Source organism: Seriola aureovittata, chromosome 18 (genome assembly GCF_021018895.1).
Source record: "Seriola aureovittata isolate HTS-2021-v1 ecotype China chromosome 18, ASM2101889v1, whole genome shotgun sequence".
Lineage (NCBI taxonomy): Eukaryota > Metazoa > Chordata > Actinopteri > Carangiformes > Carangidae > Seriola > Seriola aureovittata.
In genome coordinates, this window is record NC_079381.1 from 17,889,980 (window position 1) to 17,914,121 (window position 24,142).

At 38.3% G+C, this 24,142-nt stretch overlaps 1 protein-coding gene across 1 annotated transcript; it reads left to right on the forward strand.

The window, feature by feature from the left end:
• The first annotated feature begins 2,547 nt into the window (after window positions 1-2,547).
• On the forward strand, window positions 2,548-17,541 carry pdcl (phosducin-like). The gene is made up of 14 exons (XM_056404117.1): window positions 2,548-2,774; window positions 2,864-2,947; window positions 5,152-5,268; window positions 6,625-6,765; window positions 6,860-7,003; window positions 8,317-8,498; window positions 8,874-8,957; window positions 9,288-9,534; window positions 10,404-10,690; window positions 11,402-11,549; window positions 12,105-12,459; window positions 14,963-15,147; window positions 15,477-15,658; window positions 16,459-17,541. Exons 1-14 carry the CDS (start codon window positions 2,729-2,731, stop codon window positions 17,020-17,022), a joined length of 2,766 nt encoding a protein of 921 aa, XP_056260092.1. The 5' UTR covers window positions 2,548-2,728; the 3' UTR covers window positions 17,023-17,541.
• The last annotated feature ends 6,601 nt before the right edge of the window (window positions 17,542-24,142 follow it).

Below are 24,142 nucleotides of genomic sequence, written 5' to 3' on the forward strand. Positions count from 1 at the left end.
TTGATCTTTTAGCCTCATTGTCTAGCCAGTGATGGCCAAAGACAGAGGTCATGATTGGTGTCATCAACAGATTTAATATACACATGGTGTAAGACTTCATTCCCACTTGGTTCATTTGTGCAAATCTCAAGTTTATAATGTTGTGTCAAAACTAAGAACACAGATGAAATAAAAGGTGTTTTCAGAAACATGAGCCTTTGTATTAATGTTGGAGGTCTTCTTACAATCACCCACCGTGGAAGTCTGACCTATCATATATTTCACACTAAAAACACACTACTAAAACTTAACCTTTCTGTAGAAGAAATCTTTCAATCTTCATGAGAATGACGTAGGAAGTTTCAAGCAGTGTCTCACTGATATCACACGAGCATCAATACAAGTGCATCTAATGAACATTTAATTTATTTGATCGTTTTACATTAAATATGCCACATATTTGCTAATTCAGTACTTTGCCTCTGACTAATGAGGAAGCAATAACACCTTAAAGTCCTTAAGTGGTGAATACAGTTCAGAGTACAAGATTGTCTAAATACCAGTGTATTGGGCAAACAGTTCTTTGGAGACAGAACAGCATTTGCATCCAAGATACAGGACTGAAGAGGGGCCCTGCAACAGACAGGCACCCCTTCCTACCTCACTTAGTAAAAGGGCAGCTGAAAGATAAATTTCAATCTGCAGCCTTAAAGGCAGAGCAGCAGTTTCCATGTCATCAAAACAAAACAAGTGTAAATATTTAGAAGGGGCCAAACAATACTGAAATTTCTTAGATGATGAGTGTAGGGAAGTCAGTTTACAAATGAGTTAAAAGTTCAAATTTTATGGTCGAAGCTGGGAAATGTCGGAGTAGACCACCACATTGAAGAAAACCAGCATTGACAGGCGGTGGAAATGTTTAGGAGTGGGAATTTTGCAGATTAACTACATATCGAAAAAAGAGATGCTTAGCTTTATTTTCTCAGGTGCACCAAAGATTCAAGCTGAAATCAGTGAGATGAGCATTAATTTCCCTGCAGTGCAGTGACCTCAAACATTTATCCAAGACTTTTGATTTCAGGCAACATTTAAAATAAGTGTGCTGGTTGATGGGAAAACAAAATGTGTCATAAGACTCACTGAACTGGCAAATTATGCCTTCAAGGGTTTTCTCTCGTTCCTGGTGACGCTCTACAATGTCATCCAGTGAAACTGTTTACTTTTGTTGGATGATCTGGTGAGTCTAACATGTTTCGCAACCTCACTATGAGGTGGAGGAGTATGACTTCAATCACAGATAAGCCTGCAGGGTTTCTTACAGCAGCATTTCCCAACATACCTCTTGGTACCGCTTCAGGGTTTCTCCTCCGTGCTGCCAAAATACTCTCCACCTCTGTGAAGGTGATATGTTGGCTTTTACATGTGCTTCTGCCAGCGCCACCACAGCTTCTCTGTTTATTTTCTGTACTGTTGATATGGTTGCTATGGATGTTGCTTTTATAGAAATAATATAAATCAAAATCTTTGAGTTTAAGCTTTAAGTATGTACATTTTTTGTCTGCAGTTGTAGGTTTAGTGCATACTTGCACACTGGGTTTGTCATGTCTTGATATATGAAGATACTCTTTGTTCATGTTAAAGGGAAAATAATGAAATAGTAATCGGACATCATTTCCTTACATTGTGTGTGTGCCCACCGTAACTTAAGTCGTTGTAGAACCGTATTATGGCAATGAAAATGTACAAATAACTTAAATAAAATTCAAAATTACACTATTTCCAAAGCAAAACTCTCAGTGACCAGCAAGTATTTGTGAAAAAAAACTTTACATTACATTATTCAAGTACATAATATAACTTTCATAGGTTTCTTAAGCTCCAGGGTTGGAGTTGATGTCATCCATTACATCCATGCAGTCCTGACAGACCTCCTCTACTTTGGCCTTGTGACCTGTGCTGATGATGTTTTCCTACTCTATAAACTGAGTGTCGTTTGTGGAGTGATACTGCTCAAGCAAACATCATTCTGGCCAAGGAAACAAGCAGAGAGTCGTGTGACGGCTCTCGCAGCCGGCATGTGATGATCTGTGAAAATGAAGCAACGATGAAGTGGTTAAGGAAAGGCAAAGGTTTGTAGCTATGGTGACGGTCGGCCCATCGTTTGGTCCACAAACATTAGCTGGACTGTAATTGTTCTGTCATGTTAAACTGTCCCCCGTCAACCACAACAGACAGTGAGCCAGGGTCAACAAGAGCAGGACCCTCAAACTGCCGCAGCCGGATGGAATTCAGCCAACATTAATTGTATAATGAATGGTATTTTGTATGATATAGACCCAGAGAAAATCGTGGAAAACCCACACTATCATCCCCTGACCCTCCAAAAATGATACATCTTGTCAAAACTATCTAATTCCCCTGGCTTAGTGTGAGGGGAGGAAATATAAAGGCAGAAATTCAATAGTATACAGCATTCAACCTTTTACCACTTTGTACCAGCAGGAGGCGATGAAGAGCCAGAGACCTGCACCCTAAAGACTGAAGTCACCACCCCACTTTGCATCTCCATTCTGAAGGCAGGTAAAGGCGCAGTGCGACAGAGCTGCAGCACTCACAGACAAGAGTTAACCCACCAGGCTGCTCGTCCTGCCGCTCTGTCACTCTCACTGTCTGTCTGTTAACAACTGGATCTCCTCCCTACAACTCTGGACCAGCCAAAGTCTGGATTACTGCACTTTTCTTCAGTTTTATGAGTTGGAATGAAATTCTCCTGAACGAAGCTGCTGTAATGAAATGTGAGTATGACTGTCTGTTGCTTGTGTGCCTGCTTTGTGTTTTACCTCTCTGCCCCTGAACACAAATTGATTTCAAACTTTTGCTGAAGCCTCTGTCCTAGGGTCAGTTTGGGCTCTTCTATTGCTGGTGTGGGAGCCTGCATGCCTGGGTGATGAGGTTACCTCCAACACAGGTAGGTGAGAGGTCAGTGGGTTTGGCCACACTGTTATGCCTCCATTGTAATATAAATTGTCTGCTAGCCTGAACATTTCGTGCGGCCAGATCTCAGGCAGGAAGTATATGTTCAGGAGGCATTAAATCCATGTGTGAGCATGCCTGTGTTTTCATTCTCCCATAGTTTTATCAGGTCTTCCTCCAAGTACAATGGCCACTAAACATTCTTGTAACCCTGATAACAAAGACAGGTCCTTACAGGCCTGATCCTGGGACAATTACATGACTTCATTAACTAGACGTGGCACTGCAAAAAAGATGTAATGTTTGACAGATAATAACAGATTTCAACACATACCATCTTGTTTTGTACTTAATTCAAAGTGAAAGAGAGGTAAGATCATTTTATTTGTTTAATAAACGGAGCTTGATGAAGACGTGATTTCAAGACCCACCTCTGCAAGATTTGCCAAAGTGGATGCATGTATTTTCTTATAGTTAAGCCCCCTAATAGACTTTTCCTGCCTGACCTGTGGAGACATGCAGCCTGACCTGTGTGGCTACAAACCCCCCCCCACTTCCCTCACACCCCTCATATACACAATATACCATCCTGCCCTCGGGCCAGCGTTATCACTTCACACCTTTTGAAGAACAAGTTTCACTGCCTCATTCTTTTGCATCTGTCCTCTGCTTTTCATGTGTGCAAAGAATTTTGATTAAGGAGTGAGAGGGTTATTCCACTGAAGGCCCACATGGGATGACGTATGACGTGAATTCCAGGCTTTTGAAACTAATTGAATCACAGGAGACAAACTTCTATAAACTATTGACTCACAGGCAGTGATTCATTTCCATGTACCTGTAATACAATGGGCGCACGCAAGGTCAATTTCCCCCTTTAATGTGTCACGTTTGAACTTTTTCTGACCTATTTGATCAGATAGTGATCACGTGGGGGTTTTTCTTGAGTGAGCTGCTGAAAGTTCATCAGAGGAACTTGCCTTTTACCTGCATGTTTCATAGTTTATCTCATTGTTCACATAATCTGCGTGTCAACGCTTTAATTTATCTCTGCATAAATCAAAGAGTGAAGGAATGTAAGCTGCAAACACACTTATCAACCATCATGCAGTAATTTAAGAGGCTCTAATTTCTCAACATGTGTAAATTTTGCTTGTTGTATCATGTTCTTTTGTGAAAGAACAAAGGGGCTTTTCATGTGGCTGACTTGAATGGCAAAAATCGTTGTCCCCCCCACACTGATTTGTTTGATTTGTAAAGACGTTTACGATACATATACAAGACATAACCATAACACAGTCATACACCCATGACAAAGGTCGTATTGCTATGTTTGCGGTTTTAAATGTCAGTTTTAAACACAGAATCCATCTTAAAGAGTGAATCCTAAAATCTTATGTTTCTAGGGGAATAGTTACGGTAAATAGGCTTATATGCTTTCTGGCAGAGAGTTAGATGAGAAGAACGATACCACTCCCATGTCTGTCCTTTAAATATAAACTCAGCTTAGCTCAGCACAAAGTCTGGAAACAGAAGGAAACAGGTAATACAATACACCTTCCAGCACGTCTAAAGCCCAATAATTAACCAATTATATGTAATTTGTTTACTTTGCTAGTTTAAGGGGTGGTTATGTGGCCAGACACAGTAGCTTCCTGCAGTCTCCGCTGGTAGTACCAGATCCCACAGTTCGTTCCATGCCAGTTTTTGAGAAATTGTTAGGAAACATGAAGAAATAATGACCTTGTAAAAGTAAGTGTTTTCAGAAATGTGAATGAGCTGAGCTCGTTTTACCTGTTTCCAACTAAGATAAAATTATTTTTTTCAACTGTCAACATTTGTACTACAGCGGCAATGATCTTTTTTCAATGTGCTGACAACATTTTCTACAAAACTCCTGAAAAACAAGAACTACACAAGGAGCCGGAATTGAAATGGAATTACATCACTGGCAGATGGTTGTTTTTTTTAAATCTTTTTAAAAAAAATAAAAGCAGGTCCTGAGGGCTTAGTCTGAGAAATGCAGAGGTGGTAATCCAATCCGACACAGATGTTTTTGTATGCGTCATATTTTAAGGCAGTTAAGATAGTAGTTGCTCTGGGTTTCTTAAAATGTCATATCTATATGAAATCTGCCTGCCAGAGTTTTTGTATACATTTCTGTGTATTGATATGAGTTCTTCTTCTTGTTTTCCACAGTGAACCCATGCTGTTATCTCCCCTGTCAGCATTGGGGTGTGTGTGTAAGGTATGGTGAAGACAAGTATGAGTGTGACTGCACTCGCACCGGCTACTACGGAGAAAACTGCACCATCCGTGAGTCCACTTATCCTCATGAGACCAGCCCTCATATTCTCTTTTATTACTCCGCTTTTTGGGAATTTGAAATATTCTGTTACTCCTTTGTACATAACATGGAAGGGGTCGGATGGTTGGCTGGTGAAAGACTTTCATTTTGTTGTTGTTAAATCAGGAAATAGTGTAACACAGCCTGGCTTACAGAGTTAGGATTTCTTGTCTAGACCCAAATATTTGGAAAAACTTGGAGAAACAGGAGCATTTGCCAAGAAAAAGACCAGCTGGATAAGAACTGCTTCTGCTGATCGCTTCACTGAAGCACCTACTAATTCAGCTGGTCTACTTCTCATTAACAAGGACCCCTCACATACTGTAGTCCCTAATCAGATGTGATGTATTTGGCTGAAAGCTATGTAGTTACGTCACACTCACTAGGCATAAATAACAATTAACCATTGCTTTGATTGTGCAGAGAAAGAAAAGGCAGAGTGGGAGCAGAAGGAAGGAAAAGATAAGTCAAACAGGATAAGGGAAAATGGGATCGAGTGACAGCCTAACATAAACGAATACCTCTTACGCAAGATAGAATAGCCAGATACACGTAGCTCCATTATTTTACACTGATAGAATCAACAAAACATCCTTAGTACGTTTAACATTTCTTTTAAAGGAATAGTTTGATATTTTTGCAAATATAATTGTTTACTTTCCTTGTATTCAAATTTAAATATGTTGGATGAAAAACTACATGAAACAACAAATAAAATGCCCACCATGTGTTAAAGAGTTGCTGAATAGCCAACATTAGCATTAACAGCTGTTTATCTTCCAGTCAGTATCAAACTTTCTTTCTTTACTTGCTAAGAGCCGTCTGGAAAGCAACACCTATGTTGACACTTGTTTTGCGTCTATTTCTATCCGTTCTTTTCCTCTAGTTGCCATAGTTGCCAATTAATTTACAATTGGTTGACCAATCAATTAAATGACTGATCATCACGGCTCAAGTGGAATGTACTCCCCTCCTGACATGGCCAGGTTAAGGGATCCCTGGGCAGAAGTGAAATGCTAAGCTCCTATTAGCCCCCTGTTCCCCACACACTGCGGATGCAATTTGTGCAGCTTCACTACACTGTAATCCACCCGCTGAATTGCCGTTTTGTTTCATTCATTCAATAAATTGCTGAACAATTTTGAGATGTGGGTGGCTATTCAGAGGTCTGTAGCCAGGCTATAAAACCAAGCCCAGACTTGCTGAGTGTCCTGTTGAATGATTATGATGACATAATCATGACTATGTTATACTGAGTGAATTTCCACTTTCAATTCCCAGACGCTCCTGATTTCCAGTAACAAAAGTTTGTTTTTTCATCACAGCTGAGTTTTGGACCAGAACGCGGCAGTTCTTCAAGCCAAGCCCAGATGTAGTACATTACATTCTCACTCATTTCCACTGGCTCTGGGACATCATCAACCACACCTTCCTGCGGGACGTTCTCATGCGGCTGGTTCTAACAGGTCTGGAGTCAGCAGTTCAATTTAAGAAATTCATTCACGGATGTCACTCATTCACGTATTCTGATAACCCTATTTTTTCTTTTTGTATGAACAGTAAGGTCCAACTTAATACCCAGCCCTCCAACCTACAACTCAAAGTACAGCTACCTCAGCTGGGAATCCTACTATAATCTGAGCTACTACACTCGGATTCTGCCCCCGGTGCCAGATGATTGCCCTACACCTCTGGGAGTCAAAGGTTAGCCACTCATTTATACCAAGCTTAAAGCTGCAATAATCAATATTTCTGTATCAGGCATGGCTGATGGTGTCACTCGTACGGACAAATCAACAGACTATTAGCACCCAACTCTGCACTTTCCCTCGGCTCTGTGGATCAATTTTTGTGTCTTTCAGCTCATTGTTTTGGTTTTATGGCCCACACCTCTATTTTCAGAGCTCTCATCTGCCCTGTTTACAGTTGCAATGTTTTTCAGCCTAAAAGCTCTTATAAACCCACTGCTATCTGCTCAGCACCAAATAGCAGACAGACAAAGTCTTGCTGCTGAACATAGCGGAGTATTTAGCAGCTGAAGAGCCAGATAATTCCCTCTGCAGTGGTTGGAGAATAAAAGAAAAATAGAACTACGAATGATTGCTGGTGTTGTTCCATATCTGCTGGATGTGTGATAGGTAACCGAATAACTTGTTGCTCTGCCCTCAGGTGGCAAAAAAGTCAATTTATACAAGTCAAAATATAGACCTCTATGTGTTGAGTGATATTCCCCATTTATAAGAGTGATATGAACCTCAGTGCTTTTTCGATAGCAATTGAAATGTGCATGTGAGTATTGAACAACAGTGGTGGCATGTACTAAGATAATTCCAGTGGGTGTGTTATTATTATTATTATTATTATTATTATTGTTGTTGTTGTTGTTGTTGTTATTATTATTATTATTATTATTGTTATGTGTTGCAATGAAGTATAATTTTCACCCATGCATTCCCATGTAGTCAGAAATGTAATGTTTTACCTGCTCAAGGTAAAGGGTATTTTAACTGCTTGTTATACTATTGGGTAGTTTAATGTATAACAATGTTAAATACAATCTAGTATTTTATAAGCTTATCTTGTATTTTGTATGAAAATTTTAACTGTAAATGTGTGCTGTACCTGTCACATCAATGTAGTAATGTAAAGGTAAAACGCTTCCTACTAAAATGTGGGGAACTATAAAGTAGCATAAAATGGAATATAAATGTTGTAAAACTGTATTTACAGTAAGTATAGTACCTGAGTAAATGTACTAAGTTACTTCCCACAAATCGATTATTTCAATATTGTCTTACAGCATCAATAATATCAAATTCTGAGGATATCTTTTGCCCGATGTTTTATCAGTGAAACTAAACCTCTCACCACAGTGACATGCATGCAGATTAATGACCTTGAATGGTTCACAACTGTATCAGTGCTGTTTTCACAGATTAACTTTTTCAGTATTATGACTACAGGCTCGGTATATCTGTTTCCTGTCCTGCATGTGACATTGTGGTGTTTCCGTTCAGGAAAAGGTGGGCTGCCTGACCCTGAGCTGCTGGTTGAGAGGCTGCTGAAGAGAAGAACGTTCAGACCCGACCCTCAGGGCTCCAACCTCATGTTCGCCTTCTTTGCACAGCACTTCACCCACCAGTTCTTCAAGACCTACAATCGCATGGGTCTGGGCTTCACTAAGGCTCTAGCGCATGGGGTTAGTCCATTTAGAGCTTTTGTACATTTAATAATAATAATAAAAAATAACCCCTAATCAAAATAAATGTCACTTTTCCTTGAAGATCTAAGTATCTAGACAGTGTTGGACTAACAGAACAAAGACTGAGGAGTCACCTCCACGTTTACTCACCCAAATAAGACAATAAGACTAAAGTCTTAGTTGCGACCTTATACTATAATTTACATGTAAAATAATCAGTTTTGGTGGAGTGAAGCCCAACAGAATTTGGCTCTAATCTTTGTTTGTATTTATGCTTTTAATGTGACTTTTTAGTGATTCAAAAATAGAAAGTTGGTATATTTATTTGCTCTCATCCTCTCACTTATTTTCTGTCATGTGTGACACATACAGGTGGATGCAGGACACATTTATGGAGACAACTTGGAACGTCAGCTCCACCTCAGGCTTCACGAAGACGGAAAACTTAAGTATCAGGTGAGAGAGTTGAAACTGTGACTAGAGAAAACATGTCCACAACATGTTGGTCAAGATCGGAACAAAATTTAAACATGTGGTTTTCCTACAGTTTTGGGTGTAGTTTCCATTAAAAGGGCAGAGTGAATTTGTAGTTATCATTGATCAAAAAAGCAATCTGTTACTGCCTTGTTTATCATTCTTAGCAGCATCTGTCTGCTGAACAAACATTTTGAAATGACACGTTGCAGCAGGAATATAGTGTCAGATAACGTGGAAAGGGTTAGGAAAGATAAGATTTTGCAGTGACTTGTTTGCTGATCTTGTGATTTGCTATTTTTTTCCCATCAGTTAATTGACGGCGAGATCTACCCTCCCTCTGTAGCTGATGCCCCCGTTAAGATGAGCTACCCCCCTGGAATCCCCCCTGAGGGTCAGATGGCTATTGGTCAGGAAGTATATGGACTTCTTCCCGGTTTGGGGATGTACGCCACACTGTGGCTGAGAGAGCATAACCGAATCTGTGACATCCTGAAAGCAGAGCATCCCACCTGGGATGACGAACAGCTTTTCCAGACCGCACGCCTCATCATCATTGGTGAGCTGGGTGCACTTTCAAAAGAATAATTTGACATTTTGGGAAATAGATTTATCAGTTTTCTTGTTGAGAGTTAGATGAGAAGATTAATTCCACTCACATGTGTGTATGGAACATATGAAGCTACTGCCATTAGCTGGATAGCTTAGCTTAGCATAAAGACTGGTAACAGGGAAACAGATAGCCTGGGTCTGTCCAAAGGTAACAAAATCTGCCCACCAGCACCTCTAAAGCTCACCAATTAACATGTTATATCTCATTTAAGTGTGCTTAATGGGCTGTTTATGCTGGGCTATTTTGTGGTTAGCCACAGAAAGTTTCTGGACTCTGCTGGTTACTTACCAGCCTCAAAGTGACGTCAAGTTTCCAGGAAGTCACTGCAGTCAGCCAAGAAAGACTGGCACATAACACACTGTAAAACCGCAAATTGTTTCTATGCTTGGGTTTTTGTACAGGTTAAACAAACAAGATATGGCATGTTCACGAGTGAGCCTTAGATGCGCTGTTTAGTGGATGTTGTCATCTTTGGATGGAGCCAGAGTAGCAATTTCACCGTTTTCCATCCTTATTTTGTTGTCTGGAGCAGACCGAATTTTCTCGCCTAACTTATCAAGAAAGCAAAGCATTTCCCAAAAATGTCGGTCTATTCTTTTATCGCATCCATTATTTTGCCTTTTTTATTTTGTTTGCCTAGTGCTGGTGTACTTGACATTTTTAATAAGACCTCTGCAGACTTCCACATAAGCTCATGGGTTTTGTTAGAGTCAGCTTGAGTTTGAACCTGTCCAGTTGTGACTCAGTCTGAGGTTGGCGTGTTTAATTATAATCTCCCTGCCCTCTCTCTCTGTGTCCCTGCGTATTCCTCTCAGGTGAGACGATAAAAATCGTGATAGAAGAGTACGTTCAGCACCTCAGTGGATACCTGCTGCAGTTGAAGTTTGATCCCACCCTGCTGTTTAACTCCCACTTCCAGTATGGGAATCGTATCGCTCTGGAGTTCAGCCAACTCTACCACTGGCACCCCTTGATGCCTGACACCTTCTTCATTAACGGAGATGAGCTGTCATACACACAGTTCCTCTTTAACACTTCTGTTCTCACACACTACGGCATTGAGAAGCTGGTGGATGCTTTCTCTCGGCAAGTTGCTGGCCAGGTAACAAACCACAGACATACTAACTAACATCATGATGTAATATAATAAATATGCAAAAAGAGATTCATTCTATTTTAGTGTACAATTGTTTGTAACTTCCTATCACTATAACAAAGTAATAGAACCTGCAGTAGTCTTTCATAAAGCTGTGTTAGTGGTTTTTTGGCATTCATATTTAGTCTTCCTGTTATGGTGGATATATATATATATACATCCTGCTAATACTTGGCATGACTACAAGTTGACAACTTAGGGTATTGTTGTGTGATTAACTGAGGCTGGTGGAGACTGTTGTTGGGCTGAATGTTTTATAAGCTGAACAGAAACAGAACATTATGATATTGGTTTTTTGCAGCCTTTGTACAAATCAAAGCATGTCAACATGAGCTGCTTTTCACTGAATGGAAATTAAAAAACAGAGAATATCTTTCTCTGTTTAATGAATTACTTTATGATGATTAAATAAGAAATTCTTTAGATATAATTGTGAACAAGAAACATAATACAGTGGGGCTGCATTCATTATATAACTGTACTTACCATCATTTGGCCCTGGCATTTTGATTAAACAAAGTAATCTTTATTAAGTAAAAACTTCATACTGGTTCATTTGAATAAAATGAACATCTCACAGATTTTAAAATCCCTATTCATATTATACAGTATTTTGAATGGCGTTATGTTTCATGTTGTCAAACCTCTGTCCTACAGATTGGTGGGGGCTATAACATCAATGCTGTGGTGACCAGAGTGGCTGTGGGAGCCATAAAGGAGTCCCGCCAACTCCGCATGCAGCCCTTTAACGAGTACAGGAAGCGTTTCAACCTTAAGCCGTACACATCATTCAGACAATTCGCTGGTAAGAAAATCAGTTCTGTGTGCAGACCACACAGCACGAAGTGCAACCCTTGATTTATGGCTTTTGCAAGTCCATGAGAGCAGCTGAACATACATTCTTGGAATAAATGGCATCCGCTTGATTTCTAGGCATTTTGCTATATTGCTATAGCAATTTTTTTCCATTGCTATCCTGTGAAGCGAAGTAAAGTAAAGTAAAGTTTTAGCCAAGTTCCTCAGTTGATGATACAGTCTGCATTGCTTGACATGCACTGCACTGTATGTACAACATCTGTATTTACATTAATGTTGGTTTGCATCATGTAGTTCTGGCACAGGAAAGTTAGGAAAGGAAAGTCAGGAAAGTTGCTCCAAACTACAAATGCCAACCACTTGGTGATACTTATGATCATCAGGTCTCATTTGAACTAAATTACATGGCAATCTGTCCAATAGATGTTAAAATAATTAAGTAAAAAAAGACACAACCTGACTGATCAACGCTGCCATCTGTAGGGCCATGCTGCTAATGTGAGATTGTTCATTAACTCTGCAAACTTGTGATTACCCTTTGCAGATAATGAGGAGATAGCCAGTGTGCTTGAAGAATTCTACGAAGACATTGATGCTCTTGAATTTTATCCTGGCTTGATGTTGGAACGGACACGACAGGGGACCATATTTGGAGAGAGCATGGTGGAGATGGGTGCCCCCTTCTCTCTTAAAGGCCTCCTGGGAAATCCTATATGTTCTCCAGATTACTGGAAGCCTAGCACCTTTGGAGGCAAAGTCGGCTTTGACATAGTGAATTCTGCCACACTAAAGAGACTGGTCTGTCTGAACACCAGGACATGTCCTCTTGTGGCGTTTAGAATACCAACAGAGGAGCAATCACAGACAGGCAAAAGTGGCAGTAAAGAACGATCTGATGAGCTATGACCCTTTCCAGGCACCAGAGGTTTATGGTTTGAGAGCATATATGAAGATAAAAGAGGCTGCTGCTAAAAAACAAACAAGTGTTGAAGATGTTTGAGAGGAGAATACAGTAATGCTTGTTTGAACAGCACTAGAGAATCACATGGGACAGAGCTAAGTATTAAATCAAACATGCCTCTTCTTTAACTTGCTCAGTTAGTCTCACACAAACACATCAGTGAGGACATAAAAATATGATTTTTGTTAAACGCTTAATGGCTGAGGACTGAAATACCAACACTGTCACTGTACAGTAATAAAGGTACAGAATGTACTGTCTGTAGGTTTATTTTAAATATTTTCTTGCAATGTAATATTACCATTCATTGAAATAAAACTATAGACACAGAGTGCGTTATTGACCATTTATTTAGATTGGCAGTGAATAAAATCTTTGTTTTTACAATCCATTGTTCTGAACCACTGTCTCATGAGTTTCTATTCCTTCTTCCATTTCTCACCCACTGTTTGTCATCAATCCAGTGTTTTTTTTGGCTTGTGATTGAACCCTGATGGCAGCAGAAGGCATACTCAAGGGGTTTTTTCTTCAGTAAACGGTATACACAGCAGGGTTTAAAGACACATAAAACTGAAGCAATGTTTTCCTTATAACTTAGAACATTTGATTTTAGGTAAACTCTGGTTACATCTGTGTGTATTTCTGTCAGGAAACCGCCAGAAAAAACACATAAGCAGTGGTTGCAGTAGCACTGGTAGTCGTAGTGGTATGTGTCCCATTTCATAGCCATATCGCCCTCTAGTGATGAAGTATTGAACTGCATAATAACACTTCCAGCATCTTCCATGTGCCTTTGCAGACCTGAGCCAGCTCCAAAGAGGTGGGGTGCCCCAAATTAAAGTTTTTCCCAGGATGATCATTAAAGAGACAGTGGAAACAAAAAGGCTAGACAGAAAATTATGAAATTTCACTCATGTGCCTGCTCAGACTGGTGTTTTCTAGTAACAAAAATAGCAATAGCAAAATAGCAATTTTCATGTCTTAAATGGCAGATGTGCAGACACAGAGTAAAAAAATGCAAAAATGTGCATATTTGGGTCGATATCTGTGTTCGTAAAGTTAAAGAAAATATTATAAATTAATCTACACTAATAAGTGACACGGCATCCAGTATATCCACATCATGAATATAGCCTGAATTGCAACTTTGAGCAAAATGTCGGTTGCCTTTGCGCCAATATCTAATATATACGACACAACTGTGAACCGTGAAGGCAGCATAGTCCGTGGGAGTGGCTTGCGGCAGCTAAAGCTAGCGGATTAGCGTGAGCGGTGTTAGTTGGTGACATTTTACTTACATTAGCAGGCCATAGACTCAAGGTAAGATGGAAACCAAATATTCATGAGCAATTGATGTTTTGTATGTCGTTGTAGTAGTGTTTAACATAGGGATCGAGTTATATATGACGGTCTGTCCGGTAACGCTTGGTTTAGGGCAAGATAATGTTTACTAGTCAGCGGAAGAACAGCTAGCTCATTTAGCTAACGCTAATTTAGCTCACTTTCACAAACGCAGTTAAAGTCTACTGGTTCGACCCGTGTCCTACTTAATAAACAAGCTAATTGGATTGTCTCCATCCTCTCTCCAATAGTGTTAAGGTACTTGAGGAAATAACTCTTACAGTTAACAGTTTGCTAATGATAATAACTAGTTGACTTAGCTGGCGCATCAGCAGGGATTCTTATAAGGATGTGGGCCCTCTCTTCTGCTGTTGTTTACATGTGTTGAAGACATTATATTCAAAGTCAGTGGAGATATATTTGTATTCATTGTCACCGGATGGTAGCCAAATCAAACAAAAGAGCTGTACGCAGTAGTGTGGCATAATATTATCTTCTATTTTGGTACCTGACCACTGTCAAAGTGAGAGGGATTTTGAGAGGGTGTCCGCCTCCTGGTCTCTCCATCTGTGCACATACCGCTCAGTGCATCATTAAAGGCCTTTTAAGCTCAAGTTTTATAAATTGACACACTTAAGTGAAAGCTATGTATTGTGTAGATGTCCTATTTTTGAGATAAGCTCTTTGACAGGTTGGGTGGCTGTCAGTCTGGATTATTACGCTTCATTGATTGATGTGCTCACTCAGACTATTATGTGATAAAAGTGTTGTTAATCTGTGGAGGTTTTATCTGTGAGGCTGCAGCAACATTGTTAATAAGGCAAATGGCAGCTTTGTCTTGCTTTCAGCTGCCATGCCCCTGCAAAATAGATTTTTTTTTAGGCTGCAATCACTGCAAGCTTATCGATTAACCTGGTTTAGGAAAAAACCCATCATAACTTTCCAGAACCCAAATTGATGTCCTTAAATTCTTTATATATTTGCCCATCAGTAGTTTGCTCTTATATAAAAACATTATGCTTAGCTGTGTTCGTACAATTTGGATTATTGAGTTGCATCGGTGTCCCGTTTAACTCATTAGTAACTTCTTCACTCAGGTGAGCCGTTGTCATGACGACTCTGGATGACAAGATACTGGGAGAGAAGCTGCAGTACTACTACAGCAGCAGTGAGGATGAGGGCAGCGACAATGAGGATGAGGATGGGGAGAACAAGACCATCCGAGACGCTAACGTCAATGAGCCTGAGATAGACTACAGTGCTGATGGAAGTGCTGTCAACACAGGTATCTAACACAAATTTGTTTTATTTTGAATAAGGACTTAACCAATTAATCAATTATCAAAATGGTTGCAAAACAATTTTAATTTGCTCGGCTAATAAACTAATTGACTTGTAAGAGTTTTTAGTAACACACTATTGTATCAGAGGTGTAAAAATGTCTTAAATGACACTGATAATTTTTTAGACATTTTCCATCACTGATTCATTACTAGTTTCCCACTTTAACTGATTATCCATTTATCATTTATATGGATATATTATTTATTTAAAGCATAGTACATATTTACAGTCATTACTATGATGACAGTGACACTGGCTGTTCCTTCTCAGGACCAAAGGGTGTTATCAATGACTGGAGGAAATACAAGCAGCTGGAGGTGGAGCAGAAACAAGAGCAGAAGAAAGAAATGGAAAGACTGATCAAGAAGCTGTCGATGACCTGCCGCTCTGACTTAGACCTGGAAAAAGACAAAGAGAAACAAAAAGAGCTGCAGGAAAAAATTCAAGGCAAAGTAAGTAAGATGGGGACAAAATACACACATAGGAACGAAATGCTTGTGGAAACATCCCTTAGCTTAAATTTCTTCTTCCTCACACCGACCCAGCAGTGCATTGGAGACTCTCTTGAAACTGTGCCACATATGCTAATGGAAAAAGGCTGAATAAGGGCAAGATATTAATTATAGACAACCAGATTAACACAGTGGAATCCCTGCGCCTTCTCTATTTCATGACATTGTCTAATTATGGATTAGTAAAGTTAGCACCTGCCAACTATTTGACACATTTCAAATGTCCTGAGAAATTTATTTAGGTTTATTCTTGTCATGGAGTTAGACCAGCATGGATAAATTTTAAAGGAAATGTTTGACATTGTGGAAAAACACTTTTATATATGCATCAGACCATTATTTTGCTGGGAGTAGTAACTTTGTGGGATCTCAACTGATTGCCTGGACCAGCTCCCGGAAAATACTTTGGCACATTACCCTCTTGAAAAATGGTGAATTGTGGATTTTATATCTCAGATTTTGTACAACTTAAACATACAATATACTACATGTTTACTTGTCATCTTTGGACAGAAGGAGGCTTGTTGTTTTCACCCATTTCTAGTCTTTGTGCCAAGTTAAACTAACCAGCTACTGGTTATAGATTCATATTTACTGTGTAGACAGAAGAGTTGTATCAATCTTGTAATCTCTGTAAACCTCTGGGCAAAAAAGCAATTAAGAATTTTTCACAAAATGCCGAACTATTCCGAACTATGCCTAACTAACTGTATGTGTTTTCCTCTTTGTCTACTCCACAGATGACCATGCAGGAGTACAACATGCTCCAGGAAGAGGAGGATGATGAAGACTTCCTCCAGCATTACCGTATGCAGCGCATTGAAGAGATGCGGCGTCAGCTCTGCCGTGGTAAACGCTTTGCGCAGGTCTATGAGCTTAACAGCGGAGAGGACTTCCTGGAGGCTTTAGACAAGGAGGATAAAAGCACACTGGTCATGATCCACATCTACGAGCCGGAGGTCCCTGGCTGTGAGGCCATGAGTGGCAGCCTGCTGTGTCTGGCTCAGGAGTACCCGCTAGTCAAGTTCTGCAGCGTACGCAGCTCGGCCATCAGCACCAGCGCACTGTTCAGAGACAGTGCTCTGCCTGCTCTGCTCGTTTACAAAGGAGGAGACCTGATCGGCAACTTTGTACGGCTCACAGACCAACTCGGGGAAGATTTCTTTGCTGTAGACCTGGAGGCCCTGCTGCAGGAGTACGGCCTGCTGCCTGACAAGCCCCCCGTTGTCCCGAAGACGGTTCGCAATGGAGCCATCATACAGACCACTGTGAGTGATGAGGACTCTGACCTTGATATAGACTAGAGCCATGATATCTAACATGCATTATATGCTTGGGAAACATGCGTACAGTCTGCATGGATGATAGATAATTTATATATATATGTGGACCCCCTGCAGTAACAGACTGAGCCAGGATTGCTATTTTACTACTCATACAGCTACATACAACCAGCACTGAAGCAGTACCAAAAGTAAATGCACAAAAAAACATCATGGTCCAGTGGACGTTCATCATTCCAAGGTAAACATGAGTTATATTTAATGAGAGTAAATATTAGTCATTATCATTATTGAGGACCTGTTGTTATGCCCAGTGAGAATGCTGTAGGTGTAGGTTGAGCTCTGACTGTCAACTATTTATTTGTGTTAAAACACATTTCCCTGTTTTGTTTCATGTGCATCTTCTTTGTTTTATGTGTGTTATTCTGTAGAATACGAAACCTCCAAATCTAACTGACTTTTAGTTAATTTTTTAAATTTTATATGTGCTGTACCATTTCAAATAGAAAGAAAAATAAACTGTTAAGTCTTTGGACTCACTGCCTGTTGTATTAATATTTATTAGAGTTGTCCAATAAAACAAAAAGAAGCAGAAAAATTTAAGCGACACTAACCAATATTTTTATTTTGACTAGGTGTGGTGTGAAAAGACATGCTCATAGTAAAGAAACCAACAGATAATAATCAGCCAGCTCTGCAGTTCCCCGCAGCTTTGAAGCATCCTATAGCTTCTTTCAGCCCACTGTTTTGGTTTTCCAGCCCACTAGCTCATTCTTATAAACCTTGTTATAAACCCACTCCTACCTGCTCAGCATCAAGTTATAAAGTTACCAACTAGGGGATGAACATAGTGGAACATTTTAGCAGCTAAGAGCCAGATATTTCCCTCTGGAGCCGGTGGAGACCAAACCATAGCTAGAAGGAGCTTGAATATTGGACTTACAGTTATAACCTAATCCTGCATTGAATTCAGATTGCCAATGCAAGCACAGAAGATTCACAGGAAATGACGCATGGGCTCACACACATTGATTATCCACCTCACTGTCTACTGTTCAGTCGCTTTATACATTATCACATTAGAAGTGCTCAGCTGGCAGAACACAGGAAACATTTCACCATGGTTAGCGCTGATGGAAATTGGTTATCAAAAATACCTCAACAAATCAACACAACTGCTGGATGTGTAAATACCAGTAAGCAACTGTTTCCTAACACATACCCTGACATTCATCATAACGACTTCTTAAGGCAATAATATGTCATTGTGTTTACAGATTCTTCTGCTGCCTCTAAGTGGCCAAAAATATCACTGCATGCAGCTTTAATATCCAGTAAACAGATTAGTAATGAAGGTTAAACACATTGGGTTGCCTGAGTTTGTCCCATTTGTAGACATTTATTGTATTTACAGATGAGCTCATGAATTCTAGTATTGACATTTTTAAAGCAGACATTTCGACTTGTCAATAGGTTTAATTAATACTATAAGAGTCGTAGTAGTAGATTAGAGTTATTAGTGTTATTAGTATAAGTGCTGTGAAAAATGATGTGTAATTTTTCAAGGAATCCAAGCTACTCCACGTTTGTTGGTGTTTATAGCTGCACAGTTGAAATAAGTAGCACAAATTATTTGGAGAATAATAGTAAAAGTAGAAGTCTCATGTTGTTAAGATCTTAAATTTGTAGTAATATATTATAAACAGAGATATAAAAGTATCTTATGTAATTAATTCCCATTATCATCACTATGATAATGAAAAAAATATGGTTGATGAAACAACTGCTACACAAGTAACTGAAAATGGAAAAAAAAGAGATCATCTGCCCACATAGCCACAATAAAAATAATTAGATAACACACAGAGTTTAACCTGCTAGAATTCAACTTCCTCTGTGATGATACACCAGCATCAACAGGCTCCTTTCCAGTTCAGTAAATTTCCCAGAGGTGATTTGTCTAACAGATTGTGGATAGGTCAAATCATCCAATCCTGTCCGCTCGATAATCACTCTTAACAGGAAGAGCCAAGGTTAGTGCTAATCTCTGTAACAATATCAAAACTCACCATTTAGCTATATTAAATTACACAGTATCGTTTGCACTTGTCCCCGTTGGCAATGAGATGCTAACTTTACTTTGTATGGAAAAAAGTGAACAGCCTGGAAAACAGCTCCTCAGTGGACACCAGGCTCATGTCACCTACAAACATCTCATCAAAAGCAGGGTGAGGCAGGATAATGTCAGCAGCAGGAGGGCTGTGTCTTCATATAAAGAGGGAGCAGCTGAGCCGTGCAGGTCATGTCCACAAAACGCATGTTCCAACAGGAGATGGGTTTCTGCACTGATGCCTGCCAGGAATGGATAAATACTGTCACATCATTGTGTATTTAGCAACATTATCTTTATAATCCAGTGTTTATTATCCACGAAGTGCTGCTAGAAGGTTCACGTGGGGCAGAGTTGATTAACAAATCATTTCATTATCCCTCTGGTGCTTGCATGACATGTGAAGTCTAACTGCAGCCCACATGGCCATGGAATCAATGCCAACTAATGGTATGGCCTGTGTCACAACTCGACTGCTCAATGCAGTGAATCTGCTGGAAGCTTTTCACAACTGGTTTCAGACCTCTCTGAATTTACTGAAATATTTTGAGGCAAGGAAACGATACACACCATGTTCCGACCATTCATCCCACAGACGCTGAACATCCTCATCATGATGTTCATGGTGTTCATGATGATCTGGGTCTGTATTAAACACACAGAATAACTGTGTTATTGTCTTTCCTGCATGTCACAATGCATGAAAAATAAATAAAATAATAAATACATTTTAAAAGTCATGCAGAGATGGTTCAGTCCTCGGGGTTAAGTCAAATGACTGAAAAGAGAAAGCTAAGTCAATGCTGTGTGTTTTCAGAGAAAATGAATTAATAAAAAGTAGCGGGGAAAGGATTAAGAGAAAAAAAGACAGGACACCAACAGGAAATGAAAGTAAGGGGAATGACTAAGATGGAAGAAAAGAACAGACGGCTGTTTTGACCTTGGTGGTGGTGGGGAGGGGGGCAAACATTTTCAACCCATATCCATTTGAAAAGTTCTCACGCAATGCACTAGAGGGGATATATTACACATCCTGTGTATTAAGTTTAAATTCTGTGTAACATTTTTTTTCAACTTGTTTTGTTTTATTGGTCATATGCACAAACAAAATGCGCAGTCAACAACAGACTAGTGTGTAATGAATAATAATTAAAAACAAAATTTTAAAAAAAGAAACATAAAAGAAAATTCAGTGATAAAGATTTTTCTCTTATCCATAAAATCTTTTAAAATTATTTATTGCAAAAAATTGTGCCTAAGAAAAGAGATAAAGTGCAATTCTTGAAAGAGATGTTAATATTGTTTGTCACAAAATATAACTGACAGTGAGCCTGCATAATTTACACATAACCATATCTTTGAATGATTTTGCTGAACCTCATCTTCTTAGTTAGAATTTTGAATGTAATGAATCCCATGAGGAATCCCCTGAATTATTACTATGAATACTGTTGAGTTTTGCTGTATTTCTAATTGGACTCTATGTTGCACCAGAACATAACTTTCCTTTATAATTAGTTTCCTATTGAATAACTTGTATCTGTATTTATATTTTATATATAAATATATAAAGAGTACCGTTTGAGTGATGCCAGAGCATCCGTTTGAGTTCCCTGAGGGCCTGGGTGAGGTTCTCTAGCTGGTCATGGAGGTGGATGTTCTCCTCTATCAGTGCATGGATAGTATCCTGTAGTTCAAAGCTCCAACTCTGCAGGACCAGCAGAGTCAGCAGCATGAAGAAGAGCACTGGCCTCAGTCCCCTCATGGTGTCCACAGCACACAGCCTCAATCACATCTTCACAGACACCACGCCATCCCTCTCTTCGGTTTATCTGGATCTCATGCGATAGAGACGTGCTTCCCTGCAGAAATGATTGGTGCAGGATAGTTTATCAGCTTAAACTCAAGGGGAGGTGACAGCAGTTTGTTCTTTCTTTCCAAAGCCATGAGTGGAAAGCTGCCAGTGGGCTGCTTTAAAATCTATCCAATGTTTCCACATCAGTGGACACAGTGACTACAGCATGAGGCCTCAATATGCTTTAATATGATGTACTACAGATGAAAATGATACGCTTCCAACTTGTGTACAAACGTGTACAGTCTTAGGTGTTTAGTTCTTTAGAAATGGATGTAAAATACAGTCAGAAAATATAGACAAAAAGAAGCACCTCCACACTGCGGGCACAGATAATTGATGCAGACAGACAGACAAGCTCACAGTATTTAATTAGTTGCAGCTCTTCTCTGTCACATGCATCATCACTGGGATGTCAGGGCAACGAGGTCAAGGGAGTGAACTGAAACCAGGTGTTTCCAGGTCATGGATGTATAAATATTTAAAAACCGAATCTAAATTTTAACAAGCATAAAATGCATTAGGACAATTATGATCCCTGAATAAGTGTGCAGGTTTCAATTGAACTTGTAAAACAGCTTGTAGACGATGATAGACGTTTTTTGACGTTTTTGTGCCGTACTATACCATGACATTTTTATGCCTTACTATACTATGACTTTTTGTGACATTTTTGTGCTTTACTATATTATGAGGTTTTTGAACGTTTTTATACCTAACTATACTATGACATTTTCATACATTTTTATACCTTACTATACTATGACGTTTTTTTGTCATTTATGGCTTACTATATTATGACGTTTGATTACATTTTATGTCTTATTATACTGTGACCCTTTTGGACATTTTTATGCCTTACTGTACTATGGCATTTTTATATATTCTTATGCTTTGCTATACTAGGACATTTTTATGCCTTAATATACTATGACGTTTTTGTGAAATTTTTTTGCCTTACTATGCTATGACGTTTTTATGCCTTATTATACCATGACATTTTTATGCCTTACTATACTATGACGTTTTTATGACTTATTATACCATGACATTTTTGTGCCTTACTATACTATGACGTTTTAATACCTTACAATACTATATCATTTTTTTGACTGTTTATGCCTAACTATACTTTGTAATTTTTATGACTTACTATACTATGACGTTTTTATGACTTTTTATGCCTTACAATACTGTTGTTTTTTTTACATTTTATGACTTAAAATACTATGTCATTTTTATGCCTTGCAATACTATGTCATTTCTATGCCTTTTATGGCTTAAAGTACTATGTCATTTTTTTGACTTTTTATGCCTTACTATACTATGTCATTTTTATGAGTTTTTATGCCTTACTATACTATGTCGTTTTTGTGATGTTTTATGCCTTACTATACTATGTCGTTTTTGTGACTTTTTATGCCTTACTATACTATGTCATTTTAGGACTTTTTATGCCTTACAATACTATGTCGTTTTTATGCCTTTTATGCCTCACTATACTATGTCATTTTTGTGCATCACTATACTATGTCATTTTTATGACTTTTTATGCCTAGCTATACTATGACGTTTTTGTGACTTTTTATGCCTTATAATACTGTCATTCTTATGCCTTTTATGTCTTATTATACTATGTCGTTTTTTTTTACTTTTTATGCCTTACTATAGTATGTCGTCTTCATGCCTTACAATACTATGTCGTTTTTATGCCTTTTATGCCTTATTATACTACGTAGTTTTTTTTTACTTTTTATGACTTACAATACTGTCATTTTTATGCCTTGCAATACTATGTCATTTTCATGCCTTTTATGCCTCACTATACTATGTCGTTTTTAAGCCTCACTATACTATGTCGTTTTTGTGACTTTATGCCTTACAATACTTTGTCATTTTTATGACTTTTTATGACTTACAATACTATGTAATTTTTATGCCTTACTATACCATGTAATTTTTATGCCTTTTATGCCTCATTATACTATGTCGTTTTTATGCCTCACTATACTATGACGTTTTTGTGAATTTTTATGCGTTACAATACCGTCGTTTTTTTTACTTTTTATGACTTACAATACTGTGTAATTTTTATGCCTTTATATACTATGTCATTTATATGCCTTTTATGCCTTAAAATATTATGTAATTTTTTTGACTTTTTATGCCTTACAATACTATGTCGTTTTTATGCCTTTTATGCCTCACTATAGTATGTCGTTTTTATACCTCACTATTCTATGTCGTTTTTTTTACTTTTTATGCCTTAAATTACTTTGTCATTTTTATGACTTTTTATGACTGACAATACTATGTCGTTTTTGTGACCTTATATGCCTTACAATACTATGTCATTTTTAAGACTTTTTATGACTTACAATACTATGTAGTTTTTATGACTTTTTATACCTCACTTAACTATGACGTTTTTATGACTTTTTATGCCTTACAATATTTTGTCATTTTTGTGACTTTTTATGCCTTACAATATTTTGTCATTTTTGTGACTTTTTATGCCTTACAATACTATGTCAATTTTTATGCCTTACAATACTATGTCATTTTTTTTACTTTTTATGCCTCACTATAGTATGTCGTTTTTGAGACTTTTTATGCCTTACTATACTATGTCATTTTTTTTTACTTTTTATGCCTTACTATACTATGTCATTTTTATGCCTTTCATGCCTCACTCTATGTTGTTTTTATGCCTCACTATACTATGACTTTTTGTGACATTTTTGTGCTTTACTATATTATGAGGTTTTTGAACGTTTTTATACCTAACTATACTATGACATTTTCATACATTTTTATACCTTACTATACTATGACGTTTTTTTGTCATTTATGGCTTACTATATTATGACGTTTGATTACATTTTATGTCTTATTATACTGTGACCCTTTTGGACATTTTTATGCCTTACTGTACTATGGCATTTTTATATATTCTTATGCTTTGCTATACTAGGACATTTTTATGCCTTAATATACTATGACATTTTGTGAAATTTTTTTGCCTTACTATGCTATGACGTTTTTATGACTTATTATACCATGACATTTTTGTGCCTTACTATACTATGACGTTTTAATACCTTACAATACTATATCATTTTTTTGACTGTTTATGCCTAACTATACTTTGTAATTTTTATGACTTACTATACTAT

Excerpts from the sequence above, each read along its gene's own strand:
- pdcl (XM_056404117.1), top strand. The coding sequence starts at position 2,729 with ATGAGTTGGAATGAAATTCTCCTGAACGAAGCTGCTGTAATGAAAT. Across the intron at positions 9,535-10,403 it reads CGCACGCCTCATCATCATTG|GTGAGACGATAAAAATCGTG; the intron begins GTGAGCTGGGTG and ends TATTCCTCTCAG. Across the intron at positions 15,148-15,476 it reads TGGAAGTGCTGTCAACACAG|GACCAAAGGGTGTTATCAAT; the intron begins GTATCTAACACA and ends GTTCCTTCTCAG.